The 21,980-nt window shown below is 45.1% G+C and overlaps 1 protein-coding gene across 1 annotated transcript; it reads left to right on the plus strand.

The window, feature by feature from the left end:
* The first annotated feature begins 714 nt into the window (after positions 1-714).
* Positions 715-21,306, plus strand: SOD1 (superoxide dismutase 1). The gene is made up of 5 exons (XM_040338866.1): positions 715-818; positions 11,314-11,410; positions 15,616-15,685; positions 17,051-17,165; positions 21,033-21,306. The coding sequence occupies exons 1-5, from the start codon at positions 756-758 to the stop codon at positions 21,138-21,140; spliced, it is 453 nt and encodes a 150-aa protein (XP_040194800.1). The 5' UTR covers positions 715-755; the 3' UTR covers positions 21,141-21,306.
* The last annotated feature ends 674 nt before the right edge of the window (positions 21,307-21,980 follow it).

Here is a 21,980-nt window from a genome sequence, read left to right on the forward strand (position 1 = left end):
GCTGGATTTCAGGCAAAAAATCTGACCAAATTCGCACCTGAAACGGTGAATGAGGACACACCAGATACCCCGCGCCGCACATAGGTGTCCGTTTATGAAGCAGTGGAAAATATCGTTCTCCGGCATTCACAGAGAAGATCTGCGATAGGGCACTGCGTCGGCGCGTCGCTTTAACTCACAATTGCGCAGTCGTGCAAGGCTGTACACAAACAAAATGTATGTCCTTTCCCCCCCACAAATAGAGCTTTCTTTTGATGGTATCTGATCGCTTCTGCTGTTTTTTTTTTTTTGCGATAAAAAACAAAAAAGCGTAAATTTTGAAAAAAATTATATTTTTTCCTTTTTGCTAGAATAAAATAAAAAGATCGCAATAAGCGTATATATTGATTTGTTGACCTCAGACACACAGGAATATGTATGACATCACAGTGTGACCTCAGACACAAAGGAACGTGTATGACATCACAGTGTGACGTCAGACACACAGGAACGTGTATGACACTTTTTATTTGCCGTTTACGATTGGGGATTTGGTAACCCCGCCCCCACCGCCTCAGCCGCTCACTCTAACAGACAGCTGTCAATCTCCGCAGCGGGTCACCTCACGTGCCCCCCCCTGGGCGTGGTTCCATTGGTTCGTGCCGCTCGGGAGCTGTGTTTCCATTGGTTGGTTCTCCCCGCCGTCTCCGGTGACGTCTTGGTGCTTATATAAGAGCGGGACGCCCTCTTCTCCGCCTGATACGCGCTCTGCAGAAATGAAGGCGATTTGTGTCCTGAAAGGAAGCACTGAGGTGACCGGCGTGGTCCGCTTCGAACAGGCGAGTATCGTCCTCTGTGCCCGGGCTGTCCCCGGAGTGTGAGCTCACCTCTGTCCGCTGCGTGTCATGCCTGGCCCGGCCTGCTGCGTCACGTGTGGGGTGTAGGCCCCGGGTTGGTGTACATTTGGGGCCCCTGAGGGGGGGATGCACCTGTCACGTGTTTCACTTATGGCGTCAGTAGTGCTGTGTTGCCTGGCAACTATGGCATTGCTGGTATCTGTGGTTCACCTGCGTGTAAGGGCTTGCTGAGTATGATATAAGGCATTGCTGGGATTTGTAGTTCTTTACACAAGTAGTTTTAGGTCTCTAGTGGCCCCCCCCTTTAGGGTGGAGATTTTTTTTCTTCTCATATGAAGGCCCCGCCTACATTAGTTGCATAACTTTTTAGTGTGATTTGTGTCAATACAAAGTCGCATGCCCATTGAATAGGAGTGTGATTCCTGCTTGACTCGCCTACGGTTTCCCTCACTTGGCGTTCAGCGTAAAGCGGAGTTGCACCCAAAAAATTGAACTTCTGCTTTAAATGATGGCGACCCCCTGACATGCCAAATTTTTTTTTGGGGGGGGGGGGGAACGGATACACTCGGCGCTGGATATAATGTCACCTATCCCCCCCCTTTGCAATCTTCTGGGTCACGTCAGATTGCCGGCCAGTCATGGTGTGTGGCTTGCGCATGCGCAGTGCGTGCCTGGCTCCCACAGTGACAATGCTGGCGTTGCAGAGAGGAGCGGCGCTTTGTACGCCTGCACCATTGGACAGGTGAGTGTCCGATTAATAAGTCAGCAGCTTCACTTTGTAGCTGCTGATTTTTATATGGGTAGAACTCCGCTTTAAGCGTTGATTACACATCGAAATTGCATAGGTCTGCGTTCCCTTGCAGGTTTTTTTTGCAGTCCATTCATTTGAATGTGCTGGACTGTACAAAAAATGCATGCACTACCCAAAAAAATAGAACTCCATGCCCAACTGCATGTTACTGCTAGACAATGAGTCTGTCTCCTGCAAGCACACTGCATTTGCCATCTGCGTTTTGGTGCCATTAAGGTGTTGGCTCCTGCAGAAGGTCGCAAAGGCTGTTTGTCTTTAAAGCGGAGCTCCACCCTAAAGTGGTATTTGCACCCACTTCCGGGCCACACAGTCTGTGGGCAGGACGTCAGATCCCCCCCCCCCCCCCCTGTTGTGTTCTGGGAAACGCACAGCTCCCAGAACACAGCGGGGACCAGTGAGCACGGCGCACACGACTCGCGCACAGGGCTGTGGACTCGGTAGATAAATGTTTCGAAAATCTAAATTTAGTTGGAGTCGGTGCATTGTTTGCCGACTCCAGGTACCCAAAATTTCCTCCGACTCCAGGTACCCAAAATTTCCTCCGACTCCACACCCCTGCTCCCGCATGCTCAGTAGGGCATGGGGCAGTGAAGCCGGAGCGCTTCACTTCCTGGTTCCCTCACCGAGGATGGCGGTGGGGGTAGCAGCAGAGTGACGAGCGATCGCTCGTCACTCTGCTGCCGACGGCGCAGGATTCCAGGGCAGGTAACTGAGCTAATAAAAGTCAGCAGCTGCAGTATTTGTAGCTGCTGGCTTTTAATAATTTTTTGGGCGGACATCCGCTTTAAAAGCAGTGCGCGAAATGTGCCTTTGCCCCTCAACATGCGGTTGTATACCCCAGTGTTTCTCAACTCCAGTCCTCAAGGTGCCCCAACAGGTCATGTTTTCAGGCTTTCAATTATTTTGCACAGGTGATTTAATCAGTTTCACTGCCTTGGTATCTACCACAGCCATTTCAACTGAGGGAAATCCTGAAAACATGACCTGTTGGTGCGCCTTGAGGACTGGAGTTAAGAAACACTGGTATACCCCCTACAGGTAAGGCTTACCTCTAGGTAAAATTAATATCTCCTAAAGGTGCACCGTTTAGGAGATGTTCACCGCGCATGCACTCTGAAGGTCCGGCAAATGCTGCAGGACCCTGCAAAAAAGACTAGTGTGCGCTGGAGTGATGTAATTGCGGTTTTGGCCACTCAACGCCAGCCACGAAACCGGAAGGCACGCCAAGGGGAAAATGTCGGCTCCCCCGGCAGTGACTGGTATCAGATGCAGATGCCCTGTTCTAAGGTATTTCATAATGAGCTAGTTTATGGTGCATACTAGCTCATTATGCATTTGCCTTACAGGTTTTTTTTGTGCAGGTAGACGTTGTAAACCCTCAAGGTTTTTTGCAGTAAGGTGAAAAACCTCCTGTAATGCTGCAGCCCCCCTCTTGCTTGCCCTTACCCAGTCTTTTCGGGGACGAGCACACCAGCTCCAGCCGGTGTCTTGGGTTTTGATTGGATTGATATCAGCACAGCCATTGGCTCCTGCTGCTGTCAATCAAAACCAATGACTGAAGGCGGCGAGGCCTGGTCCTCCTGTCTGTCAATAGATGCAGCAGCAGGACACAGGAGTATACCCGCATGGGTGCCCCAAGGGAGAGCGGCTTTCCAATGGGGCACTTGAGAAAAAGATCCGCTGAGGGACCCCAGAAGAGGATCATGGCCACTCTGTGCAAAATCAACTGCACAGAGGAGGCAAGTATGGCAGGTTTGTTTAAAAAATAACCTTTTAGATGCCCTTTAATTTATGTGATATGAGAAAACCTTTCTTCAGTCTCCTTCCCTCAGTACTCTCTCCTGGAGTATACACTGTGACCAGGGGCTTGGGATGGAATTCTTTTCAGACTGCACCCTGTAAAATGTTTAATGATTTGGTGGAGTCATGATTATTAAGAGTTATGATGGCTGTTGGTTACTTTGGTCTCTGGCCTGGCACTGGGGTTCCTTCTGCTAGTTGGTATGTGACTGGTACCAGTGGCACCTTCCTGTCTCTGCAGGAGATGGGACCCCCCCCCCCACTTTCCCTAAAGGTGTTTTTTCTTTTACATGCTCATGTCTTGATCTTGCTGTAGCAGCGGGGTCACTTTGGGACATTCTGTCAGAGGATGATTTTTGACCTTGATGTGACACTTGCCTGCTTTTCATACTCCCTTTTATTGCACATTGAGATCGAATTCTGGATGTCTTTACCTGCACTCCATGTCAGGTACTTGCATAAGCTTCTGCATACGCCTCTTGTACTCTGGGGCTGCAGGTTGCATAATCTGGACTGCTTTGTATTTTATAATCCTCCCTTGGCAAGGAGCTGGCCTCCACCTACTTCAGTGTTCAGCTTCAGTTTGCAGAAAGCTTTCACCTGGGAGCCAAACACTTGACACATTTAGTCTTAAAGAGGTTGCTGTTGAAACATCCCATCCCTCTTCTCACTGCCTCTAGTAGCAGAAGGCTTTTATCTCATTACTGTGAATGGGGATTAGAGAGGACCCTGGCTAGGCCTCTAAGCTTTGCAGAGACCATAACGTGTCACATGCTGCTCTTTGGACTTTACACTCAACAAAACTGGGTCAAAGGGACAAAACCAACAGGCCAGAAACACAGGAAGGATCGGATCAGATGTGAAAAGCCAAGCTTAGTGTAGCTGTCTCCTATGTGGATCTGCTAAAATGCCTTTCGTGAATGTAACTCTTGTGTCAAAACAGAATTAAAGTAGTTTAGGCTAAACTAAAATCTGTAAATTGACAAACATGCACCATCTAAGACTTTCCTATCTAGCCCTGTAAAAGAAATCGCTATATATATTATACCTTTTCTGAATCCACTCCGGTCCCACGCTGAGCTGCTGGCAGTGGCTTCTCTGTAGGTGAGTGCAGGAGAGGCAGCCGACAATGGGAGCCCCATTGAAGGTTTATGGGTGACGTCACGTCCCATTCATTTCCCAGCCGTTTGCTGTCTCCTGCATCTATTCTGCTACTGGAATCCAGACCGCCTTTAGGAAAGGTATGTATAGCAATTTTTTCTTTGGAAGGCTAGTTGGGTTAGTCTTGGCTTGTGGATGCAAGTAGTTTTAGAGATTTCAGTTTAAAAATGGAAGTTCACCCTAAAGTAGTATGAATTGTTTTTACCTAGGTGGGTGTAGCACCAATCTGTCCCCTGCCAGCTTAAACATAGATAACCAAGCAATCAAACACAGCTGATCACTCAGAGCTCCGTGAGCTGCTGACTGTTGGTCACTGGCTCTCCGCTCTAATACCCAACCCACCCCCTCTGGGCTCTGGAAGATATGAGGGTGGGAGTGGGCAGCTCAGGCTCAGCAGCTTGCTGAGGCTGTGTTGGGTGCCAGTCCAGGCCTGTTGGTGGATCCTGACATATGGTCACAATCCTTAAAGCGGATCTCCACTCTAAAGTGGAGTCCCGCTGATCGGAACCCTCCCCCCCTCCGGTGTCACATTTGACACCTTTCAGGGGGGAGGGGGGTGCAGATACCTGTCTACAGACAGGTATCTGCACCCACTTCCGGCCCTACGATACGGGCAAAAGACGGGTTTTTTCCTCGCTTCCCGTCCGTGCCCCGTTGTATGCTGGGAACACTCGGCTCCCAGCACACAGCGGGAGCCAATCGGCGGGCGCAGCGCGACTCGCGCATGCGCCGTAGGGAACCGGGCAGTGAAGCCGGAGCACTTCACTTCCTAGTTCCCTCACCGTGGATGGAGGGGGGAGCAGCAGGGTGACAAGCGATCGGCTCGTCATCTGCTGCGATCGGCGCTGGACTCCAGGACAGGTAAGTGTCCTTATATTAAAAGTCAGCAGCTGCAGTATTTGTAGCTGCTGGCTTTTAATATACTTTTTTAGTGGCACATCCGCTTTAAGCCTGGTCTGGCTCTGTGATGTCAGTAGGCTTCAGACCACTGTCTGCTGAAAACGGGTCACAGGAGTGCAGAGCAACTGGAGAAAAAAACCTTCAGCCTTTAGAACCACTTGAAGGGGCAGAGTTGAACAGCTCCAAGTGCTATACATGCGCTTGGTCCCCCGGGGTGTTGAAGCATTAAAGGGGTTGTAAAGGTAACTGTTTTTTCACCTTAATGCATCCTATGCATTGGCTAGGCTGGACGGATTGATGGCAGTGCAGCCATTGGCTGGCGCTGCTGTCAATCGCAGCGGATGGCGTGCCGGGAGTCGGCCGCGATGTATCACGGGAGCGCGCTCGCAAAAGCTTTCCACCTCGCTCGCATGAAGGTGGAAAGCTTTTGTGAGGAGCCGAGACAGCTGCCGAGGGACCCCAGAAGACAGGGTTAGGGGACACTGTGCAAAACGAACTGCACAGTGGAGGTAATATAACATGTTTGTTTTTTATTTTTAAAGTTTGCCTTTAGTGACCCTTTAAAACAAGTCAAGGATAGTTCATGAGAATGCCAACATTAGGAATTTACTGCCCAGATAAGGCTCACACTATTGTGGTTTCCCTGCAACCATGTTTGTGTGGGCACAGCAGCCCATTCATTTGACTGGACTGCCATATCCATGGAAAGCGCAGGGAAAAGGTCTCAACCAATTGGTCTCAACTGCATAATGCTATGGGGATGCCATCAAGAAGTAATGGCAGCCCCACACAGCTTTTAACAGCAGCATATTTTTGTGCAGGAAAGAATGCAATTGCAATCACATGCCTGCGTATAGTGTGAGCCTAGGCTTATTTCAGAGCGCAAAAGTTGTGCGAACCTGAGATGCGAGGAGCGTGCATATATTTGTACATTGTGGCAAGTGCTGCTGTGCCCCAAAACACTACGCCTGCAAGGCAGATGTATGTAATGGGATGTTGGAAAAGATCCCATAATAGGGTAATGAGTCATGTTCTATGGCAGAGTTTAATTTGCTATGTAATGATGACTTGGCGGTTTGTTTTTCCCTCGTGGATTGTGCATTGGGAAATGCTGTGTATTTATCCAAGTTCTGTATGTTGGCTTTAAAGGACAAGTTCACTTTTAAAATAAAAATGCACATCTTTTTGCAGGTAAAGGTGCATTTATTTTTATTGGCAGCCTGAAAAAAGCCTTGCACCCACTATCGGCAGATCATGGGTGCTATGCAGGGTTCCTGCAGACTGTCAGTGTATCTGTCTGCTCATACCTACATGTAGTGGCAGGCAGTTGCACAATGAGGGGAATCGTCAAACTACCTAGAGCACTCACCAGCATGCTGGCGGTTCATTGAAAATTACAAGCTGACAGGTTTATTTAACTATAAAGGGGGGGAAAATGGAACCCCGCACTAAGTGCCTAACTAATTATATAGTGAAATAGTCAATTCCAGTAAATTTTTATTATAACCGTTTTAAAATTGACTGGTCTAGACACTTCATGTCCTGAACTTATTTCATTCCTACTATATGCATATTCTGGAGGAATTCATAAAAAGATTAAAAATAATTCATATCCACCAAGTCAACCCAATGAGTTTCAACTTGTATGAAGTCTTCATCAGAGGTTAAAGGAACACTAAAGGCATGTTAAACATTTTATACTTTCCTCCACTGTGCGGCACGTTTTGCAGTGTCCCCGAATCCTGTCTTCTGGGGTCCCTCGGCGGCTGTCTTGGCTCCTCCTCGCAAAAGCTTTCCACCTTCATGCGAGTGAGCTCGCATGGTGGAAAGCTTTTGTGAGCGCGCTCCCGTGATACAGCGGCGGGCATAGCCACCGACTGTATGCCTCGGCCCGCCCACCGGCGCGTTGCGTCATCAGCTGTGATTGACAGCAGCGCCAGCCAATGGCTGCTATCAATCCGTCCAGCCTAGCCAATCAACGGCCAGGCTGGGAACCGAAGAGGATCACGTGGACGCGCGTGGGACTTTCGAGGGGTCAGGTAAGTAAAACGGGGATTCGGGGGCGTTGCCGTGGGATGTGTTTTTGATTTGCGAGCAACTTTAAAAAAAAATAAAAAATCTTACTCGATTTGCGAGTGACTCGCAAGATGAGCAGAATTCAAGCTAAATGGGCCTACAGTACCTGATTTGGCCTGAGGTATAGGGGTGCAGGAGCTGAGAAAAAGCCGAACATTGACCTGCAGTACCTCATTTGGCCTGAGGTAGGGGGGTGCAGGAAACAAGCTGAAGTGTCCTCAGTTATTTTTGGCACTCTCTGGTGGCGCCCCACCTCTGGCTGCATTCGGTATTGCATCCCATTGAAGTCGATGCAGAACAAATTATTTTCGTTTCCATTGACCAATGGGAAAACTCGCTTTGATATGTGATTACTTTGGATTACAGGCATACTCCTGGAACGAATTATGCTTGCAATCCGAGGTTCAACTACTTTTTTAGCTGATCCATAACATTTTTTTTAAAAGATATTATGATTTATAGATTCTTAGACATTTGTTATAAGAATCGTGGTGATTCAGTCAGGAAATTAAATGTGCAAGTTTCACACTTTGAAAGCCTGAAGGTGGCCATTGGATTGTGTGCTCCTGTATGCAACTAGGCTTCCCAAAAAACTAAATTTTCGGTGTCAAAAAATAATCATCTCTACAGAAACTTGTGGCAACAATAAAAATCTTCCATGCACTCAACATGCCTCTCACCAAATAACCAGGTAATTTGAGGAGTGTTTGAACTGTCCTGCCATTTTAGGGCCTCTAAAAACAATGTATTGCCAGCAAAGTTTCTACCGCATGCCTAATGTTGGGCATGTAATGGATTCCTCCATTCACATCAATGTGGATAGAAATCTGCCAGAAAAAATATGCTGAATAGGAACTACAGCCCACTGACCCTATGCATCTAATGCAATACACTGTTTTTACTTTCATTTTTTTCTCATCTGCAGGAAATAAAAAAGAATCTACTCCTGCAGTGCTGCAGGCACTGATGTATGTATTCTGAGTGTAGTAGCATGCTGCTGTCTGAGTACACAGATCAATGCTGCAGCTGATTGCCATTTCTGCAAAGCAAACAGTTAAAACACAGTAACAAACAGTAATAAAATAAATTTAAATTGTTACCAAACCCACAATAGTAAAAAGCGTCTGTGCAGTAAAGCATGCTTGTTATACTTGCTATGGAAGGGGTGTGTTGTGCAGGAAGGCTGTTTGATCCTGTATTTTCTGATCCTCCCCTTCCACAGTCCCCAATCAATCTGCTGATGGAACAGAACCCTAGAAGACACTCTGCACATGCTCAGTTTGTGTATTGCTGTTTTCTTGCGCCCTGTGATGATCACCCAATCAGCACTGTCCAGGCAGAGGGTTAGGGGTCATGCAGCCTCATAGGACAGTCAGAACAAACTCCTACAAGCTTTAACAAGTGGTTTGGCCGCTTAAAAAAACAAATGGTAGGTTGTGTAGTGAAGAAGCTGTCAGAAGGGGAGGAAAAAAGAATGGCAAGTAGGCACCCAGGGCCATGAGATATAGGATCAGGAGAGGATGCCAATGGCTGTGTAAATTTGGGTAGAGTAAAAATCCTGTTCTAGGATTGGCCACATTAAATTGGTGGGTACGATGTCCAACTAGTATGGTAATTGCGACTCAGTGCACATCTTGTGACATGTATGCATTCTTGAGAATCCAATCGAGGGTAAATACTGCTGCACAAAATGTTACTGGGTTGCTTCCTTGGAAGCCCAGGTCCTGAATCCAGGGGAGCAGATGGCAACACTGAAGCATTTTTGAGCCTGAAAGCGTGTTTGGAACATACCCATCAGGTGCTGGCAGGGACTAGCACAGAGGTGGGTGGAGATACAGGGGTGCAGACACAAGAGCAGAGAAGTTGGGTGACAGGCGGGGTAGAGGGAAAAGCATTAGGGAGGCAAGCTCTGAGCTGGCACATCCCAATAAGTCTGCCCTGTTGTGTGATGTTGGGGAGACAAGTCAAGTAGTGGCATTACTGCAGCAGAGCGACTCCCCTAGCTGCCAGGGGAAAAACTCCAGGCCAGATGCAATGCTTGACAGTCATGAGCAAGGTTCAGCAGGTAATATTGGGGGCATTGGTGGCGGGGTGACTAGTATATCTAATGACAAGGTAAGTTGGCAATTCCCAATTGAAGCCTCAACAACAAACTAAAGGGGCATGATTGCTAAAAGCTGTGCACATACAAATGGTACCCCTTGAACAAGGGTTACTTCAAGTCCATAATATCTTGCCACTGCTCCCCATGTAGTCAGGGCATTCATGGGGGCTCCACTTTTTTTTTTTTCTCCCCTCAGATTTTAAAACTATGTATAGCTTGTGGCCCTTTCAGAACTTGTACTGTTTGACCACACATCTTGCTTGGGAGATTGCTTGATTGCAAGCCTGCCAGTAAAATGTACCAGGGTGTATAAAAATCTGCAACTTTTTAGGAAAGGTAATTTAAGAGGGGACAAAGTTGCAGTAATCTTGCTGCAAAATTGAAATGTGCTCCAGCGTGCTCATAATTGTGCACTATATTCTGTAAATGCACTGTGGGGTGCGAACTATAATGAATTGCAACGCACTTGTTTAAATGTTCTAATTACGAGGATACCGATGGTTCAGTGCTGGAAGGGCTAGGGTACATGCTAGGGTTTTGGCTTGTTCCACCTACTCAAAGCACAAAGTGATCTCTGACTGACCTTAGTGGAACTTCAAAGCCCATGTACACAAGCCCTAATGGTCCTAATGCAGGGCTCGACAAATCCTGGGCGCCAGATCGCCATGGCGACTAGAAATGGGGTCCTGGCGACTTGGCTTGGAAGGGGGGCCATCTGGTGGTGAGCCGTTGGTATTACAAGTTATTACCACCAGATGTGTGAGCTGGCGCCATCTGGTGGTGGCCGTTGGTATTACAAGTTAAACAGCAATTCTAATGTAATTTTTCACTATTTTCACTGCCATCTTTTTCCCTCTAATTAGAACCCCCAAACATTATATATATTTTTTCTAACACCCTAGAGAATAAAATGGCGATCGTTGCAATACTTTCTGTCATGCCGTATTTGCGCAGCGGTCTTACAAGTGCACTTTTTTGGGAAAAAAATTACACTTTTTTTTTTTTAATTAAAAAATAAGACCACAGAAAAGTTATCCCCATTTTTTATTTTTTTTATATTATGAAAGATAATGTTACGCCGAGTAAATTCATACCCAACATGTCGCGCTTCAAAATTGCGTCCGCTCATGGAATGCCGACAAACTTTTACCCTTTTAAAATCTTCATAGGCGATGTTTAAAAAAATCTACAGGTTGCATGTTTTGAGTTAGAGGAGGTCTAGGGCTAGAATTATTGCTCTCGCTCTACCAATCGCGGTGAAACCTCACATGTGTGGTTTGAACACCGTTTACATATGCGGGCGCTGCTCACGTATGTGTTTGCTTCTGCGCGCAAGCTCATCGGGACGGGGTGCGTTTTCTGGCTCCTAACTTTTTTTAGCTGGCTCCTAGATTCCAAGCAAATTTGTCAACCCCTGTCCTAATGGGTCTTCATTATGTTTGGTTGACTCGCTGCTTCAAAGGGTTCTTTTGTAAACTACCTCTCCAGGCCAGACAGTTTAGTTGAGGTGATCCTGTCACTTGTTGGTAGATGGTATTATAGTGCTGACCAGTGACAGTATGTCAGTTGTGTATGTTTGTCATATTTATGTGGGTTGCATGCTATTAATGTTTCTTTTAACATAGGAAGGAGATGGACCAGTAACCGTTACCGGTCAAATCACTGGCCTGACTGATGGGAAGCATGGCTTTCATATCCACGCATATGGAGATAACACCAACGGTACGTGCAGTTACTTGGAAAATCACTGCCTGCTGCAATTGCTTGCCATTACTGGATGACTTTAATAATAGGATTTTATCTTTTAAAGTGATTCTAAAGGCATACTTATAAAAAAAAAAAACTTGCCAGCTCTGTGTAATGGTTTTGCAGAGAGCAGCCTGGTCATCTTCTGGGGTTACCCACCAGTGCTCATGGCTCCCCCCTGCCAAGTTTGCCAAATGCTGATTGCACAACAGTCTTGAAGGGGGTTAAAGTGTGAAAATGCAGGTAGAGTAAAATGAGGGGGGGTGGGTGTTCACATCTTTACACTGCAGATTAGTGTAAATGACCAAGGGGAAATGCTATAGGTCCATTAACGGTGAATCGGTTTCTTGGCAAGGCTGGTGGAACTGTGTATCAGTATAAATTTGTGATGTATTGATATGGACAGTTCATACCTGATATTGGTAATACTTGCTGCATATGTCTGGATTCTGTACCTGCTAATAGAAACTTGTTAGCAGGCAGGACCTTCAAAAGCTTTTTTCCTGTAATGGTAGCCAAGCAGTGCCAATCTAAGTGTAGCAATGTTATTAACACATTTAACTTGGTAATGCACTCACTAGAAGGTGAATAAAAGCAGGAGCACACAGCTCTGAACATGTGCATGTCACAGCTGCCTTCCCCAGAGACCAGGTACTTCCTGCATGAAAGCTTTCCCTTGCACTCTTCTCGTCCTAGCCCGGGACACTGGCGCTGAGTATGATGACACTGCACTCCATGAATGCCTCTTCAGATCCCTGACACCCATCTGCTTAAAGATGTGCCTGCTTTCGTTCTAGTGCAGGGGTAGGCAACCTCGGCCTACCAGCTGTGATGAAACTACAAGTCCCATGAGACCTTGCAAGATCCTGACAGTCGCAAGTCCTAGAGGCATGATGGCATTTGTAGTTTCACCACAGCTGAGGTTGTCTACCCCTGTATCTAATTATCTAATGTGTGCGTTACTACTTGTGTTAATAACATTTTTGCTGCTTGTCTTCTGCTCTTCAGCATGCTGCCTCTCCTGTTGGGTTCTTATTTCATGTGGTTACCGCCCAGGTTTATGGCCTTTTTTTTTTTTTTTTTGGATCATTTTCCTTTCTCTCATTGTCCATGGACGGACACAGCTCCTTAAATCTTGACATTTTAACGTCCCCAAGCAATCAAAAACCAACTTCACCCCAAACAAGCAGAGCTCCTCAACAGAGGAGTTGCAAACTCAAACAGCCGCCTGCAAAACCTGCGGCCGAAGGAAGCATCTGAAGATGCACTCAACCTTGTAAAACTTGGAAAGTGTGAACAGACGACCAAGTCGCTGCTTTACACACCTGTGAAACAGATGCTTGATGTCGGAAAGCCCAGGAAGCACCAATGGCCCTGGTCGAATGCGCCGTGACGGGAAAGGAGGCGCCCGCCCCTTAAGGGCGTAGGCCTGGATGACTGTCTGCCTGATCCACCGTTTTTAACCTGTTATGTATTTGTACATATTGAGATCTCCCTGAGAGAATATATTTGGTTCTTCTAATGCTTCCTCATAGCGGAGTTCCTCCATGCCTCTTAGCAGTTTGGTTGCCTTTCTCTGCACTTTCTCCAGTTTCTCTATTGAGAACTGTTGTCCAAAGCTGAACTGCATATTCCAGGTGAGGTCCAGCTAATTTGTACAGAAGCAAAATTGTGACTCTTGCTCTGCAGTTGATACCTCAGTACAATACAGGACTTTGCTTTGAAAACTGCAGCTTGGCATTGCATGCTATCAAGCTTATAATCTACCAAAACCCCCAGAGCCTTCCTCGCAACTGATTGTTCCAGCTCTACTCCCCCCTAGTATGTATGATGTGGGCTACACTTTACATTTATCATTTGCCACACAGTTGCCCAGTTAAACCATGCATTTAGGTCAGATGTAAATTAAGACATCTTGTAAGAACGTTCCACTGCATTGCTTGGTATCGTCTGCAAAGGGTATTTAATCCCAGACCCTGTATCAATAAATTAAGGGTCCCAACACTGAACCTTGGGGTACACCACAGATAACCTTAGACCGTTCAGAGTATGAATCATTAACCACTACTCTGAATTCTGTCTTTTAGCCATTTTCTCTATTTACAAACTTTTAGTCATTTGGTCTATTCTGTGCCCAGCGTAGTCACAACTTGCACCTCTTCTTGCCCTCTTACAAACTTGGGGCATCCAAGTCACAGGGTGCCTTGATGTTTTGTGAATTTTTGGGGAAACTAGTTCAGAAGACCCTTCAGATACTTCAGACATTTGTTTGGGTAATCCAAAAATCTGCTCTCAAACCTTCCCTTTGCATGGAATACTTGGGCCTTGTTTTAGACACAGCCCAAGCAAAGGTATTTCAGAAAACAAGCCCTTTCCTTTAGACATTGAGCTGAAAGAAGCTCCCCTCGTTGAGGTTCTCAAAGTCTGGGGTCTTATGGTGGCCTCTGTTTGGAGCAACCTTATTCTACACAAATATAGAAAAAACAAGCTGCGTAATAAATTTGATAATTCAACCCAGAAGCTCAACAAGCATAAATATTTGAAATAATTGTACTCTAGGTGTATTAATCACTGCAACAGGTAGGTTGCCCTACTTGTATTAAATTCTGTGATGTGATAGAGAAAACCTCCACCTTCTTAAACGGCTGCCTCTTACCGAAAGAAGATCCCAACCAGAGATCTTCTGTTGGCGTATGGCTTTCTAACCCAGCCTAGGGGGGGGGGTCTATGCAGCAGGATATCGTTTCTCCGGTATCCAATGGGTCTCCCACTGCTCACAAATGGTCAGATGTGATTACAACCAGGTGAGGAAAGAAAGAAGACTGACATAGCATAATCCAGTAAACATTTTAATATAAAATTGGATCGATAAAATCGCACTTACAATATGAAGATAAAAAAATCGCATGTGAAAATTTGTAGCCAGCTAACACGGCCCGTTCACTCCGGGACTCTGTATGTAGTCATGACGTCGGCACGCCGCTTCACCCTATGTCGTTTCGTCACAAATGACTTGCGTACCCCAGGACAAAGTCATTTGTGACTAAACGACGTAGGGTGAAGCGGCGTGCTGACGTCATCACTACATACAGAGTGCCAGCTGTGTTAGCCGGCTACAAATTTTCACATGCGATTTGTTTTTTTTTGTTACCATTTTTATCTGTAGAAGATCAGCAAATCTTCAGCTTCTGACCATCATTTGATGCGTCTGTTTTTTTTTTTTGGGGGGGGGACATTTACTATATTACCTGTTGTAGTGATTTCAATACACCTAGAGTACAATTATTTCAAATATTTATGCTTGTTGAGCTTCTGGTTTGAATTATCAAATTTATTACGCAGCTTGTTTTTTATATATATTGCTGCATTTTCATTCACTATTTGTTTACTGACAGCGCAGTATCACCACTTTTTTTTATTTATTTTTTTGATTATTATATCTATTCTACACAAAGCCTCAACACATGTTGGCATGGAACAAATACCCACTACACCTGCTCGTGCTCCTACCCAGCCAGGCAAGTAACTTCTAGCTTGGTTGATTTCCAACCCAGCCTTGGCAGTGGGGAATTGGTCACTGGAAGGTGATGACAGATGCCAGTTTCTAAGGCTGGGGAGGATTGTTAAATCTTTGCATTTAGGAAACGCTATCTCCTGAGGAAGACAAGCATCATGGTGCTCAGAGCAAACAAAATGGCTTTGCATTACTATATCCACCTTCAGAGAAACTCATCAGGATGCGGTCAGATGGCTGTAACCAGTGGCCTACATCAATCATTAACCACCGGGCCATTTTTTTTTAGATCCAGCACTGCGTCGCTTTTCACAAATGGAGCTTGCTTTTGGTGGCATTTGATCACCTCTGTTTATTTTGCGCTATAAAGAAAAAAGCGACAATTTTGGAGTAGAAGTTTTTTTTTTTTTTTGCTATGTCCCCAAAATATATAAATCAAATTTCTCCGTTTAGGCTGATATGCATTCTTCTACACTTCTGGTAAAAAAAAAGCAATAAGCGTATATTGATTTGCGCAAAAGTTATAGGGGCTATATTTATGGCTTAACTGGTAATGCTGGTGATTTTCAATTTTTATTGTGACTGCAACATTATGGCGGACACACTTGACGCTATTTTGGGACCATTGCATTATTCTGACCTGATGCATGTGTTTTTGTCTCCACAGGCTGTGTAAGTGCTGGTCCACACTTCAACCCCCACGGCAAGACCCATGGTGGGCCAGATGATGAAGTGAGGTAAATATACTTTTTTTTTTTATATAGTTTTACTGGAAGTCATTCAAAATCAACAGTAAATGTTGGCTAAGAAATAAAATTACTTGTAGTAATCAGCCAGTGTTTGCCACACTACTAGAAAAATCAGATGGCATAAGTTGTCTCTGTATTTCTCTCCTTCCTAGAGCAGCGTTTTTGGCTTTATTTTACCGATGTATGGCTTGAGATGAAGAATCTAAACAAAGGCCAATGTACAGTACAATGAGCTGTGCACATGACTGCCTGCTGGTGTTTACTCAGTTTGGTGTCTGTCATTCTGTAAACAACATGTGGACAGATCAAGTCATATGCTGCCTCTAGGCCTGGCAGACTGTACTGTGGCATGGAGATTTAATAAAAAACAAAGGTAATGGCATTATTGCTGGGGAAGCCAAACTTCATTAGTTTACTCAAATTGGCAACTAAATCATAAATATTACAAACCTATACAAGTCATAGTACATACAGTTTGAATACAAGTGCAAATAAAGTTACCCAGTGTGATTAATAGTGTGCAAAAGCACATTAATGTATCATGCATTAATAATCAATGCTGCTACAGTCAGCAGCCAGGTGATGTCACTTCTGGCCAAGACTGGAAATCCTAGTGAGCAGACCACAGAATACGCTTTTCTAAGGTGTGATTCCTTATGGAATATAAGTGTAATATTTAAATTGAATTTGTTATACTGATTTACACTATGGGAAGCATTCTATGTTTACAATTCTAATTCTGGATTACTGTGGAGAGGATTGTGGCACAACAGGAGTAGACATTTGAGGCTTGTGCAACCAAGTTCTTATAGACCTACGAGTATAAGCCTACACTCAAGGTGAGTGACCATTCTGCATATACAGTAAGGTTGTGTTGGTTCACATGGACTAATCACTGACTAGTTGAGCATGAATTGTGCACTAGATGGAGAGATTAATCTCGAATTTCTATCTCTGGAATGGTTTAACATCACAATGGAATAAGTTTAGGTTTTTGCCCATTCACTGGTTAACTCCTGCCAGTTAAGGGTGTTCAGCTATTTTTTTTTTTTTCCATTTCATATGTACTTTGTGATTTGCCACAGCTGTGAACTAAACCTCAAAGCCAACCTACCTTAAGCTCATGTAAGTGCTTTACATTGACATGACCTGCAGGTCTATGGAATGCTAATCATTTAATTTGCTGTCCTTAATGCAGTTAGATCGTGCCTACAGGTCCAGCTACCTTCTCTTGCCTATGGGGGGGCGGCGCCTAAACTGTACAGGGAACGTTGACATCTTTTTTTACTCTTGGGTGCTTCTTGCATGTTCAACTATGTAATTTGTCCTTTCTGAGCTGTCTTTGTTTTTTAGGCATGTTGGAGACCTTGGAAATCTAACATCTGTTGGTGGTGTTGCTGATATAAATATTAAAGATAAACTAATTTGTTTAAAAGGAGAGCATTCTATCATTGGACGCACAGCAGTGGTAAGTGATATTACTCATCAGACCACTACAGGGGGCAGATGCAAACAATATGTACATTTCCTGCAGCAAAGGGTTTAGAGAAAGCAAAGTGGAAACCGTCATACACCATCCTATACTCGGGTAATCTAAAGCACCAGGCCCGGTGCCTTCTGGGTTTTTCAGGGGTGCCATGGAAAAATGCCCCAAAATTATCAAGCCTGCCTCTGTTACACAAAGCTAGTGATTTACTATGTGCAGCATTACAACCTTAGCTTGCTGGCCCAACAGTTTAGTCAGTAATTGATGTTGGATGCCTGCGGTTGTCTTTGCTTGCTCCTCTCTGCTACCCCTTGGGCCATGTTGGCTGTGAGAAGGGAAATGTTGGGATACTAGTCGGTACCAGTGTGCAAAGGGGTATTTTGCTTTGTAAGCATAAATTACCTCTTATGTTGGGTGTCCTACATGTGTGGATGTTGCTGCATTGTGTAAAACCTAGTTCAACTTTTTTGAATGGAGCGCCTTGATTGTAAAGAATTGTGCAGCGATTTTCAACCTGTTTAGGCACCCTTATCTAGAAAAAGGCAAAAAAACAGAAGCATGGTCCAGTTTGCTACAGCAGGGGGAAAATCCTTCATGATTCCATTAGAGGCAATTTGATATTTGCTGGTTAAAGCGGATGTGCCATGGTGGAAAAAATATTAAAAGCCAGCAGGTACAAATACTGCAGCTGCTGACTTTTTTAATATTAGGATACTTGCCTGTCCTGGAGTCCAGCGCTGATCGCAGCAGAGCACGAGCGATCGCTCGTCTCTCTGCTGCTCCCCCCGCCATCCACGCTGAGGGAACCAGGAAGAGAAGCGCTGCGGCTTCACTGCTCGGTTCCCTACGGCGCAAGTCGCGCTGCGCCCGCCGATTGGCTCACACGCTGTGTGCTGGGAGCCGAGTGTTCCCAGCACACAACGGGCGACAGACGGTAAGTCAGAAAAACCCGTCTTTTGCCCGTAGCGTGTGGCCGGAAGTGGGTGCAAATACCTGTCTTTAGACAGGTATCTGCTCCCCCCTGAAAGGTGTCAAATGTGACACCGGAGGGGGGGAGGGTTCCGATCAGCGGGACTCCACTTTAGGGTGGAGAACCGCTTTAAACTCCACTTTTATTGCCTAAGGCCAGACAGACTGAGTAATTTTCTTTCCTGCAACCATAGGAAAGAGAATCGCTTGACTGGAATTCCTCCCACAGCCGTTGTGCCCTCCAGGCAGGAGGAAATCTGTACCTGTTGGGAGAACAGTGATTACTGCTAGTGGCTAGTACTGCTGCTGGCAATAATTGCATGTAAAATTCAGAAGGCTCATTGTACCCAAGTTGATCGCTTAACTTGGGTACATTCAGCCTGCCCATACGTGACAGTATTTGAACAGTCTAGCCAGCCTACATGTTGGTATCCAAGTTGCATTCATTCCTAAAAATGCATAAAATATAACTGAGCTGGCTGGAACTAGTCCTTGATGGTCTATTCACTCACAAATCTGGAAATTCTTGCAGAACCTGTAATTGTAAAAGCAGGTTACCTTGACCCAATGTCAAGTAGAACAAAGATGCAGGCAGCTGAAGGTTTTTTGGGGAAAATATTTGCTTAGAAGTTCTAATTGCTCCAATATCTGTAGCCTCGCTGACTGGCAGGAATGGGGACAAGTTCCTCAACTTTAACAGGAAAGGTGAGCTGCAAATAACTTGTCCTGTGGTGTAATAATTTAAATATGATTTTTTTTTTTCTTTTTCACTGTAGGCGGCCTAGTTGGGTTAAACTTGGGTGGTTTAACCCTTTTTGCCATCAGGTCGTACATAACAGCGGGGTGGGGGGGGGGGGGGTGTTTATGGCACACAATCCAGTGGCTCCAGCCACTGATTGTGTGAAACTGACAGGCATTCTCCAGCGTGTCAAATGAGAGCATTCAGTCGGCTCTGCTGCCCAATTGCTTGCCTACTGCCGGTTCCCCCCGCAATGCTTACCGGGCTCCGCTTGCCCATTGGTTAGCCCGAGAGCTCAATAGAAGGTGCCAGTGGCTAAGAGCAGACACAAGTCCACTCTCCTCCCCTTTGTATGACCTGGGAAGTGATGTTGGTTTTGGAGTCGAGCTCTGTCATGAGCTAGCTCAGCCAGGAAATGTTTTGCAATATGATTTGCAAAACATTTAGTAAAGCAGTCTTTTAGACCCTGCATATCACCAATAATTCCTGTCGCCTAAAATGATCACATGGGGACTTTTTGTCCCATGTTTGCAAAAAGTAGTTTAAAGCACAACCCCCCCCCCCCCCCCCCGAAAAAAAAGTGACCAATAATTCTAGCACAAGACCTCCCTAACATTTAAAGGGGGTTGTAAAGGTAAAACAATTTCCCTAAATAGCTTCCTTTACCTTAGTGCAGTCCTCCTCCACTTATCTCATCCTTCCATTTTGCTTTTAAATGTCCTTATTTCTTCTGAGAAATCCTCACTTCCTGTTCTTTTGTCTGTAACTCCACACTGTAATGCAAGGCTTTCTCCCTGGTGTGTCGTGCTCGACCCCTCCCTTCGACTACAGGAGTCAGGATGCCCACTAACACACAGCTCCTTTCTCTGCAACGTAGAGAGCGTCCTGACTCTCCTGTATTCCAAGGGAGGGGGCGAGCACGACACTCCACACCTGGAAGAAAGCCTCACATTACTGTGTGGAGTTGGACAGAACAGGAAGTGAGGATTTCTCAGAAGAAATAAGAAAATTTAAACGCAAAATCGAAGGATGAGACCATAGAGAATAAAATGGCGGTTGTTGCATTATTTTATGTCGCACTATATTTGTGCAGTGGTCTTTCAAGTGCATTTTGTGGGGAGGGGAAAAATACACTTCAATAAACTTTAAAAAAACAGTAAAGTTAGCCCAATTTTTTTTATATAATGTGAAAGATTTGTTATGCTGAGAATCGTGATCTTTACTCTAAGCAAAAGTTATTTTAGCCAGGATTGTGCAGCTCTAATGTACACCCATCTTTCACTATTGAATTGTGTTAAGACTATTCCCTGAAGTGAAGGTCCCTTGAGCCAATCCACCCTATTGGGTATAGATGGCGGTGTAGGAATTGTCATACAAATACTTTCTATATCACAAATCCACCTTTATTTGTATGCTAATCTCCATATGCCTTATTGATGAGCTTGCTCTGAGGTTTTTGTTTTGGGTGTGGAGAGTCTGAAATCTATCAAAGTTGGTAAACGTCCTGGACTTCATGGTCCATGTTCCGATACTCTTCTGAGTTTATCTCTTGGGCCGAGGGTGGCCTGGATGATGTGACCCTGACGCCATGATGGAGTGATTCTTGTCCCTTGACCCTTTTCCCCTGTCTCTCTGCCCCCCTCTGTCTGCCCATGCTTCTTCTCCTTCTCTTGATCTCTAAATGCTTCCTTAGGAATCTATAGAGCTAAACGTATCATGGCCCCGACCCGCTTAGTATTCCTGATTCGTTATGTGACCCCATGTCTTATTTGGCCTGCAGACTCATGCATTCTCTCCCCTAATATGCCATATACGGCGCAACACTGACCCCCTCACAGATACGAGGTTGGTAGATGCAATTAATATTCATATTATATATTTGGGGATTGTTTAGTTGAACGGCCTTGTAGTGGTCCGCATACACATGCTCTCGTTCCCATTTCTCAAGTATCTTAGACATGAGTTTGTTATGTCAAACACGTTGCTTACTGCTGATGTAAGTGTTTTCACTGTATGTAATGTTGAGACGCTATCTGTCTATGTGTTTCTTCCTTTTCTTCTTATGAATAAAATAAGATTGAATTAAAGTTGGTAAACGTTCTAAACCTGTACTCCCTTTTTATTGTTTTTATTTTTTTTAGGTCCATGAGAAGGAAGATGACTTGGGAAAAGGTGGAGACAATGAGAGCCTAATAACTGGCAATGCTGGTGGGCGTTTGGCCTGTGGAGTCATTGGAATTTGCCAGTAAAATGGAATTGTATGGCATTATTCATTCAGTTTAACCACCACCACCTATTACACGTGTTCTGTTATGTCTGCAGTTTGGTTCTGTTCAGTTCCAGTAAATTAATCTCAAGTGCTGTTGGCAACTGTTGCATTGCATAATTTTATATAAAAGCACTGGTAACATTAAACTTTGTAATTGTTTGTTTCACTAATTCAAAACTTTTTTTTAAAGCAACATCTGAAAGGGCTGAGAACAAATGGATGGTCCCAAGCATTGCCTAGGGCAGGGATATGCAATTTGCAGAACCAAGTCCCATGAGGCATAGCAAGACTCTTGACAGTCACAAGCATTACACCCAGAGGCATGATGGGACTTGTAGTTTTGCAGCAGCTGGAGGTCTGTAGTTGCATATCCCTGGCCTAGGGTCACCTAGCAGTTTATTTTTCTCATTACTTTTCCTGTTCTGTATGAAGGTGGTCATCTTGGTAGAAAAGCACAGCATGACCTCTCAAAATATCCTGAGACCACTGTCCGAGGCAGCAGTGTCATTGATCCCCCTTCTGCAAATGTACAGCTGAATCTAGGCACAGGGGTGCCTGGCCCCTTACATGAGGTGTACTCCTGTTCAGGTGGAATTCCAGACAACACTTAATTTGAACAGTATTTGCTCTGGAGTTTAGTAAAAGTGTACTATCTCTGGTTGTGGGATGTCTAAAAGAAAATTGGGTCTCTGGTGGTATGTGAACAGTCCAATGTCCCCAAACTCAGCAGGTAGAATGAAAATATCATATTCCCCCTATTAACATATTGTGGGGGGTGGAGGAGATCCTTCCAGCTGTGGTATTTAATGTCAACCGGTGA

This window comes from Rana temporaria, chromosome 2 (assembly GCF_905171775.1).
Source record: "Rana temporaria chromosome 2, aRanTem1.1, whole genome shotgun sequence".
Classification (NCBI taxonomy): domain Eukaryota; kingdom Metazoa; phylum Chordata; class Amphibia; order Anura; family Ranidae; genus Rana; species Rana temporaria.

What these genes read in the sequence shown, in the direction of transcription:
- SOD1 (XM_040338866.1), top strand. Translation starts at nt 756, where the DNA reads ATGAAGGCGATTTGTGTCCTGAAAGGAAGCACTGAGGTGACCGGCGTG. An exon ending in ATATGGAGATAACACCAACG is followed by an intron (nt 11,411 to 15,615) that starts GTACGTGCAGTT and finishes TTGTCTCCACAG; the next exon opens with GCTGTGTAAGTGCTGGTCCA. An exon ending in TCATTGGACGCACAGCAGTG is followed by an intron (nt 17,166 to 21,032) that starts GTAAGTGATATT and finishes TATTTTTTTTAG; the next exon opens with GTCCATGAGAAGGAAGATGA.